The sequence below is a fragment of the Alligator sinensis genome, unplaced genomic scaffold (genome assembly GCF_000455745.1).
Source record: "Alligator sinensis unplaced genomic scaffold, ASM45574v1 scaffold329_1, whole genome shotgun sequence".
In the NCBI taxonomy this organism is placed as follows: domain Eukaryota; kingdom Metazoa; phylum Chordata; order Crocodylia; family Alligatoridae; genus Alligator; species Alligator sinensis.
In genome coordinates, this window is record NW_005842550.1 from 331,384 (window position 1) to 340,913 (window position 9,530).

The 9,530-nt window shown below is 40.3% G+C and overlaps 1 protein-coding gene across 3 annotated transcripts in view; it reads right to left on the bottom strand.

Moving 5' to 3' along the window:
- The window catches only part of COL11A1 (collagen type XI alpha 1 chain), a 269,666-nt gene that overhangs the window by 241,222 nt on the left and 18,914 nt on the right, over positions 1 to 9,530 (bottom strand). For all 3 annotated transcript variants that reach the window (XM_006032152.3, XM_014523947.2, XM_006032150.3), the window contains exon 2: positions 8,466 to 8,633. In XM_006032152.3, the coding sequence (XP_006032214.1) occupies positions 8,466 to 8,633 (168 nt within the window). The remainder of the gene's footprint in view (positions 1 to 8,465; positions 8,634 to 9,530) is intronic.

Below are 9,530 nucleotides of genomic sequence, written 5' to 3' on the forward strand. Positions count from 1 at the left end.
GAAAGTAGACAAGTTAAATTATGAAGTCTGCCTAGTAGGCAAATGGCGGGGTTCACAGATACATCACATCAACCTGTTAAAGTCCTGGAGGGCCTGAGAAGCCTGTATGGTCTGTACATGTTTGCTTGGAGCTGGTCTGGGTATTCTACATCCCTCACCAGATCTTATGGCTGGCTTCATCCTGGGGGAGACTTTGACCCCAACTATGTTGATCGAACACCAGATAATATTCAAGCTGGGCTTTGTAATTCAGAAGGGTTACTCAAGAATTCCAGCACAGCTAAGGGAAATGGTAAAACAGGAGATTAAAAAGAAGCTGGACCTAGGGGTGATTGAGAAATCTGCCAGTGAATGGAGTTGCCCAATTTTTTTGGTGCCAAAACCTAGTAACACTGTCCAGTTTTCTATCGATTTCCATAAAGTCAATGCAGTTTTGAAGTGTGATGCATATCCTATGCCCAGAATAAATGAAATGGTGGAAATAATAGGCAATGCAAACTACATAAGCACACTGGATTTAACAAAAAGGTATTGGCAAATATCTCTGGACCCATTGTTTCAAGAAATCACAGTCTTTGCAACACCCGGGGGACTCTACCCTTTTGAACTCTAATTTTTGGTCTCCACAGAGCCCGTGTAAACTTCCAGTCCAGTAGATAAAATATTTCACCCACACCAGGTATATGTGGCTGCCTATTTGGACAATGTATTTTTATCTGGGCAATGGATATTTACCAACATGTGGGTGGAACACCTCTAGCAGGTGAGAAAAGTGCTATGATCAAGACAAGCAATTGACTTCATGGCAACCCCTACTAAATATCACCTGGGATGCATGGAAACTAGATATCTAGGATATATACTGAACAATGGCACGATCAGGTCTCTAATGGACAAAGTAAAGGCCTTGATGGAATCTCGTGTCAGCAACCAAATAGGTGAAGTTATGTTTAGGGTTAACAAGCTACTATTGGTAATTCATTCCACAATTTGCTGCCATCATGACCCCACTAACTGAAGGGATCACATCAAAGGATCCAGTGGTCATCTAAGTGTGAGGTAGCATTTGGTATAGTAAAATGGCTACTAGGGAGCGTGTTGGTCCTATGCAGCCTGCACTTAACAAAGAAATTCATATTATAGATGGATCCATTGGAGCAAGGCTTGGGGGCTGTTCTCTCCCAGGAGTTTAAAGATGGAGAACACACCATCCTATATCTCAGCAGGGAGCTCCTCCCCGGGAGCAAAAATATACTATGATAGAAAAGGATTCTCTAGCAATTAAATGGGCAGTTTAGGCCCTCTCTTATTACCTTCTAGGGGCCTGAATTCTTCTGGTCACTGACTATGCCCCTTTAACAGGGCTTAATGCTATGTGGAAGGCCAACCGCAGTTTGACAAGATGGTATTCGTCCCTGCAGCCTTTTGATTTTTCATTACAGCACCACCCTGAGACTGTACATGCAAATGCAAAGTTCTTCTTCCAAGGGAAGGGCAAGGGGGAGTGGGAGGGGGAGAATTAAAACATGGAAGAATGTATCATAGGCTCCATTCCTGGGGGCGGGGGGGGGTGGGGAGTATGTAACAAGGTGCATGGCTCAGGGGCTGGAGCCCAACTGCAGGATGTTAGAGGGTCATAGCCTGCCTGCCTGCCTAAGAGCACTAGGACAGCTGACAAGGATGATTGCCTGACCCTAGAGCAAGTTAAAAGTTCCCAGAGAGTTGATGTTGGGGAGGAGAGAAATGAGAAGAAAGGTAATGGTGCAGCACTGTGGTGAAGCCCTTACCATGGATAGATGAGGCAGAGGGGAATTTTGTTGATGTTTTGTTATTCTGTTTAGTTTGAGGTAAGAAAAGGGGAAGGCTGGCTCGTGGGCTTAGCAAAACGAGGAACAACCAGGTATGATTGTATATAATTATTTTAAATTATATAAAGTTATAAATTGTATAAAGCATTACCATTTATAATGTTAAAAATTATAAAGTCTTATAATGATAAGTTATACAATTAAGGATCCTGGGCTCTTGCAACATTAATTAAGCTACTTTGCATGCTTTTAATATTTTGTACCTTTTCTTCTTTGTTAAATGTAAACCTTACCATATTGTCATTGGATATTAGGGAAAATGATAGTATATACAATATATAGAATCTGGCATTAGACTGATATCTATAACTTTGAGTTTTTTGACATTTCACATTCTGGATGTTCAAGCTTTTTAAAAGCCTGGCTGTTTGCATGATCTTAAAAAGGTGTTACTAATAATACTAGCATAAAGATTCTTTAAGGATGGAGTAGGTGCTACTTTGTTTTAGCCTTATATTCCTTTACAGTCTGTTTTGAAAGTACTTCCCGTGCTATATACTAACATCAGGAATGCTTCATGTTGCATTTATTATACTGGTTGTGATAATACTAGGCACTGTATAAATTAAACCATCTTAATTTGTTAGTGCAAGGTTTCTAAAATATAATATGAATCCAGGATGGTTTGGATTTTCATTTAGGACCTTATTCTTAAAGTGCTATTCAAGTTAATAAAGAAAGCATTACACTGGATTTGGTGAGCTTTGTATAAAAATAATTTGTGATCAAACCCAAATTATTTTCAAGAATAAAATAAAACTGTTAGTTTTCAGGTTAAATTACAATATACAATACACTTTCATAATGTTAAGAGAAACAGAGGATGGCAAAAGGAAAAAAAAGCAAAAGAGGAAAGGTGATTGGGATGAAGGCTGGCCAAATGGATAATTTGAAAGGAACTGAACACCTGCCTTATCTGAACTGTTAATCTGAAAAATATGTTGGAAATTCTTAAGGCAGGTGGCACTAATTCATCTAGTCGAGGCACGTGCATTTATCAATAGTGGATGCTTCATGCGGGGGTCACAAAAAGTAAGTAATATTTTTTCCTTCAGTTCAGCAGTTTTGTGGTATCTGTATTTTTTACAAAAAAATCTGTATTAGGATATCCTCATGTATTTGCTCTCATATGTAAGTTGCAAGTGATAAGAAAATTGCCTCCGACATATTTACAATGGAAAAGAAGGGAAAAAAATATCAATGTTATCAAACTGTTTTCAGGAGAAAGCTGAACTCCTGAATGACTACTTTGCTTCGGTATTTCACCGGGCCAAGGAGAAAATCATGCCAGGTAGGGTACAGAATGGGCATAGTAGGAATGACTGCCTTCCTTCTATTGCTGTAGAACTGGTGCATGATCAATTAAAAAAAAATAGACATATATAAGTTAGCAGGACCGGATGGACTTCATCTGAGAGTGCTGAAGGTGCTGGCTGAAGTAATTGCGAAACCTCTGGCTAAACTTTTCCAAAACTCGTGGCGCTCTGGAGAGATCCCTGAGGACTGGAAGAGGGCCAATGTTGTGCCCATCTCCAAGAAGGGGAGGAAAGAGGACTTAGGTAACTGTAAGAAAATTAACCTAACTTCTATCCCAGGGAAAATCCTGGAAAAAAATCATTAAGGAGTCTAAGTGCGATAAGCTTGCAGAAGGTAGGATCCTGAATGACAGCCAGCATGGCTTCGTCATGGGCAGGTCTTGTCTTACCAACCTCATTTTCTTCTATGGCCAGGTAACTCACCACCTGGATAAGAGAGAGGAGGTTGACATTGTACACCTTAACTACAAAAAGGCCTTTTATCTGGTATCCCATGATGTCCTCATGAGAAAATTGGAGGATTGCAGGCTTAACTGTGTGTCAGATAGGTGGGTAGGAAGCTGGCTGCGGGGTAGGACCCAGAGAGTTCTAATGAACAGATTTGCATCATCCTGGTGGGAAGTGGCCAGTGGTATTCCTCAGGGGTTCTGCTTGGTTCACTGCTTTTCAACATCTTTATCAATGATCTGGATGTGGGGATGAAGAGCTCACTCACTGGCCAAGTTCTTAGATGACACCAAGTTGGGCGGATGACACCAAGTTGGGCAGATGACACGTAGATGACATCAAGTTGGGTGGATTGGAATCAGAGAAAATTCAGCATTGAGAAATGTAAAGTGCTCCACCTGGGGATGAACAATCCCCTACACGCCTACAGGTTTTGCGGTGCCAAATTGACTAGCACCATGAATGAAAGGCGCCTAGGGGTAATAATAGACCATAGTATGAATATGAGATGGCAGTGTGATGCTGTAGCCAGCAGAGAAAAATAATACTCTGGCATGCATCAATCAATGCATCTCCAGCAAAATCAAGGAAGTGATTTTTCCACTTTACTCAGCATTGATGAGACCAGAGCTGGAATACTGCGTCCAGTTCTGGGCACCACACTTTAACAAGGACATGAAAAAGCTTGAGAGAGTCCAGAGAAGAGCCACCCGTATGATCAGAGACTTGCACAGCAAGTCATAAGAGGAAAGGCTGAAGGACGAACCTGAAAAAAAAAGAGAAGGCTGAGACAGGACTTGGCAGCAGCTTACTGTTACATCAGGGAAATACATCAATAGGTCAGTGAACAACTGTTCACCAATGCACCCTTGGGGAAAAACAGGAGTAATGGCCACAAATACCTGAAAGACCATTTCTGGTTCAACATTAGGAAAAACTTCTTCACAGTTAGGGTGTCCAGACTATGGAATAAGCTCCCTCCAGAGGTGGTGCAATCACCTACCCTGGAAATCTTCAAGAGAAGACTGGATGGTCATCTTGCTGGGGTCATCTGACCCCCAGCTGTATTTCCTGCCTAGTGCAGGCAGGGCTGGACCTGATGATCTTCCAAGGTCCTTTCCAGCCTTACAATCTATAAAACTTGAAAATGCAAATTAAGCATTTTCTAGCTAAAAACTGAAATTAAGTATAAAATATTTTTATATTTCTTCCTATAACCTATTTTATTTAAGCACATTAAAAATAGACTTGCTGAGTTCAACAATTTTTACAGTGAAGTCATTAGGCAAATCATTGTCATTAAGCAAAAGTCATTAGGCAAATGACAACCAATGGGTTGTCATTCTTTGCAAATGTCAGAAAAGACAGCTAGTAGGTTGTCACAAGGAGGTATGACAGGAATAGAAGTACTTACGTAAATGAAACTCCAAGTTTGTATGAGGGCCTGTAGACAATGAACTTGAATCTCTCCAAACATTGATTAATTAGTTAAGCACGCTTGAACATACTTAGGAAATAAGTTAATATTTTACTGAGCTTTACAGGTGGGTAAACTGGAAAAAGTCACTTCACTTCTGCCACAACATTCAGTGATCACTAGTGATCTTTTCCAGTAATCTTAAACATTTTAGCTTCATTGCCATTCTTGGAACCAAAGTAAATAAAAGTGCTCTAGCTTCCTGATTACTTGTGAAAGTGTTGTCAAAGTGAATAGAAGCAATACTGCGGTATGTTGTCCTGATTCGCTAAACTGTATCCTAGTGGCCTAGTCATGTCTCAGTCCTTTTGGAATATCTTCTTTAAACTTTTTTCTGTTATGGAAAATGGGAGTTAGATGCCTTGATACATTTAGTATCAGGCCTACAGTTCCTTTAAAAGCCAAAGAGGGATTTTTTTCTTCTCCTTTTTTGTGGGACGGAGGGGATTCTATATCTATTGGATACCTCCCGAATCTTCCAGAATAAGAAGGCTCACTGACCCTTGAAGATTTAAATTAACTTTCTTCCCAGGCCCTTTAAAAAAAATGGGCCTCATGACATTTTTTCTATATAAAATGTCATGGGGGTTTTTTTCTACGGACATTTTTCTCTTGCATACCTGAAATGGGAAATTCAATAGCTGAATCCAGCTCTGTTCTAATTCAGAAGCTTTTTAACATACAGATGTTAAAAAGTAAAACATATACATAAAAGCTGCCAAAGGCAACTTAAAGTTTAGGTGTCAAAAAGTAACATGATAAACATATTTGCTCTGACATTCAAGACCAAAATGAGGAGTTACCACTTTAGTTGCCAAATCCCCTAGTTATTTTGCAGTGTCATTCATAAATAACTGCAAGTTAACACAGGAACTTCTTCCCTAAGGGAATGTCTGGACTTTCAGGCTGCTTTGGCAGAAGGTGCTTGTTCTGGGCAAAGAGTATTTATAGGCCAACAATCCAATATCCAACTATATGAATAGGATGAATGGCAGTTCTGCTGTACCTGTAGTTCCTACTCTGTATCTATGAAAGACATTGTAATACCAACACAAAGAAGGCATTGATTAATATGGTGGCTGTATCAGTTATATTGTTCAGTGTTTTCAATATAATAATGGATTTTTTTTTCAATTTATGTTTAGACCTACTGCTTTCAATAAGACTATTTGCAGGGTATGATACTCAGGGTGTACACAGACATGGCAACTGTAGACATCAAAAGACACCCATGTAAGCTGCTGTGACGCATCAGTCACCTCTGTAGGTGCAATTTTTGTTTCATTCAGTGCCAAAAGTTAGCACAAGTTAGCTAATTTGCACTGCTACATGATCATGCAACTGTCACAGTTACAAAATAACAGCTTCTGCACTGTTCTGAGTAGCAGTTCCCCCTCCCCTTTTAAAGTATGTTTGTCCATACCCTCAGTGGGTTATATTGGCTGCTGGACACAGCTCCATTGACTTCAGTGTAACTATTCATTTTAGCTAGGAGAATATAGCAAAAGAAAGAAATTTAGTAGAATTTGAGTGATTTACTTTAAGTGAAAAATTCAATATAAGCATGAATGGCTTATTAGGGGGTTCCTATTTAGAAATCAGCCTGTTACTCAGAGCACAGTATCACTTAAAAATAGTGGTGCCCAAACTTTTTGCCCTGAAGGCTGGATGGGGAATATCAGATCCATCTGCTAGGTGGCCCAACCCTGATGCATCTTCTGGGTGGCAGGGATAGGGAGCAGCCCAGTCCCAACCCAGATGCATGGGGTAGAGAAACCCCAATCCTGATGTGACGGGAGAGGGTGGGGCGGCAGCCCAGCTCTGATCTGGACATGCAGGGCAAGGTGGGACAGAGCAACCCTGATTTGGACCGTTGAGGATTGGGGGCAGTGGGATGGAATGGTCCTAATCCAGACATGCTAGAGGGTGGTGGAGAGCAGCCCAGGGTTGGGTGAGTAAGGTGGAGTAGCTCTATCTAGATGTGTGAAGCAGGCAGGGAGCAGCCCAGCCCTGATGCCACTGTGCAGCAATGGTCCAGGCAAGCAGGGTTGCCAGCCCTGTAGGATTGCCCTGAAGTTTACAGGACTTAGATATAAATCTCCTAGAGACTGCTGAGAGTCACACAGGAGATAAATGATAGGGAATTCATTAAAATAAATTAAATGTTTAATCCAATCTATACAATAGTCCAGTCATTTTTTACAAGTAATAGTAATGTGCATTTGCCTTCCGGACAAAGTCTATGCTATGGCATTATGTCATGTGATGAAACAGAGTTCATAGTTGGCAACCGTATGGACAAGGCTGGATGCTGACACACAGACCTTCCCCATTCCCCAGCTGCCAATTTTTTTACAACCCATGGGGATCTCCATGGACCAGATCTGGCCCATGAGCTGGAGGTTGAGCACCCCTGCTTTACAATAACAAATGCTTGTCTTTTTTTTATAAATGTTCAGATGTTGACTATGTGTTTGCTACCTTAACAGGCAAATGGTGAGTATTTTTTCTTTGCCTGTGTCTAATCTGTGTAGTCACAAGCAAAGTTACTCAGCATGTCAAGACATGAAAAGTTGAGAGCTTTGGATTGGGGAGTGGGGTACATAGATTTTTATTAGTGTTAACTAAACCTGTTCAATCATGTGAAAAAGTGTGTCAGGAAAATGGAAGCATGAAAGTCACTTTTTTTATCTTACAAAGAATCTTTTCCCAAAGTGTGCTTATTTCATTTCAGAGAAAATCAGACAGGATGGAATCACATTACCTGCTACCCACAACTAACCATGCACAGTCCCCAGAATGCCCAGACACTCTAAAGTAATGCCAAACAGATGGTATTTCTGGGAATGGTTTTGCAACATCTAACCACAATCTGCATTTCTACCATGCCAACATCACTCCAAGAAGTATCGTTTTAAATGGACCAGTCCTGGGACTGCAGTAAGAAACTTTCCAATGCCCTCTATATTTTGGATCTACCACCAAATGTTTTCAGATTCTCTTTGATAGAACTATGAGAAAACCAGGTAAAATTATGTCAGGGTTTGGTCTGAAAACAATATACATGTTGCTCCCATTAATGTCTGAATACCAGAATAAAACAGCAGTAACTCCACTGCAGTTGGTGAAGTCATAGGGATATGAAACCAGCATGAGAAGAGATCTAGGTCCAGGACATTTAATATATAATTTTTTTTACTATCTGCTGCCTGCTTTTGTGCTTGAGTTGGAGGGAGAGGAAACTTATGGTGCTACAGTAATTAATGAAAATGGGTAAGGGCTGTATTTTGTCCTTTAGCCAGCAGAAGAACACAGACAATAAGAAAATACATTAGGGAACTCAAGCGATAAACTCACCTGGGTACAGTTGCTTTGTTGGCGCACTGAGTTGTGCATTTTTTGAAACTCTGTAAGCGACATCTGATCCTTTTGAATCCTTTCTATTTGTGCAAAATCCTGCTGTTCTCAATACTCCTTCTGGTGAATTGTGAAATTCTAATGCTTTTAGCACATCAACTGGTTCAGCTGAAAAAGTAGGGGAAAAGTACAACAGAAAGTTATTCACATTTCCACTTTAATTCAGCAGTCTTTAAAAAGCAAATTAATTTCATTGCAAAATGCCTGCACTTCATTTAAGCATAGCAATAGTGATATCATATTTTGATTTATTGCAGGCAGTTCCTAGACTTGGAAAGTATTTTTTTTTCTCATCAAATAAGTAGGAGCTCATTATTTCCTTTGTCGGATAGTTAAGATCATATTTTTTATCAGCTAAATCATGCATTATTGAGATCTTTTATTCCATCAATACAGTATAGCAAAACCTAAGAGAGTGGCAGTCACAACACACATTCCCATAAGAAATTAATTTTCATATATGGAATTGTTTTAAAGAACTTTTCATGTATGTCATCCATACTCAGCTACCAAACATGATTTTCTCTGACCTATAGCACTGAAACATGTTCTGACCACCTGGGACCAAATGTGCAGACTTCTATCCAGAGATCAGAAGTGAAGGAGTTAATTCCACCCCAGATCTGTCTAACTGTCTGTGCTGTCTGGATAGATTTACATGGATGGAGCCATTGTCCTCCTGACCACACTAGAAAAGAGATGTGCTGGGGTTTTAGTCCGACAGTAAGAATCAGGAGGAGTTACCTCCAGAAAGAAGGCTAGAGGCGGTCAACTGATTAAGTAGATTTTTTTCCCCCTGGAATTTGGCTGGACTGATCCATATTTCAGATCTTTACTTGGGATTTTGGCTGAAAGATGTCCTGTGGTAAGTGTCTGGCTCTTAAAAAAGCAAGGATATTCTTTCTTTGTTAACTTTTGTACTCTTCTAGAGCTGATTCAGCACCTGGTAGGTACATGACCTCTTGCTCCAACAGCCTGCTCTACCACCTCAAATTCTGTCATTAA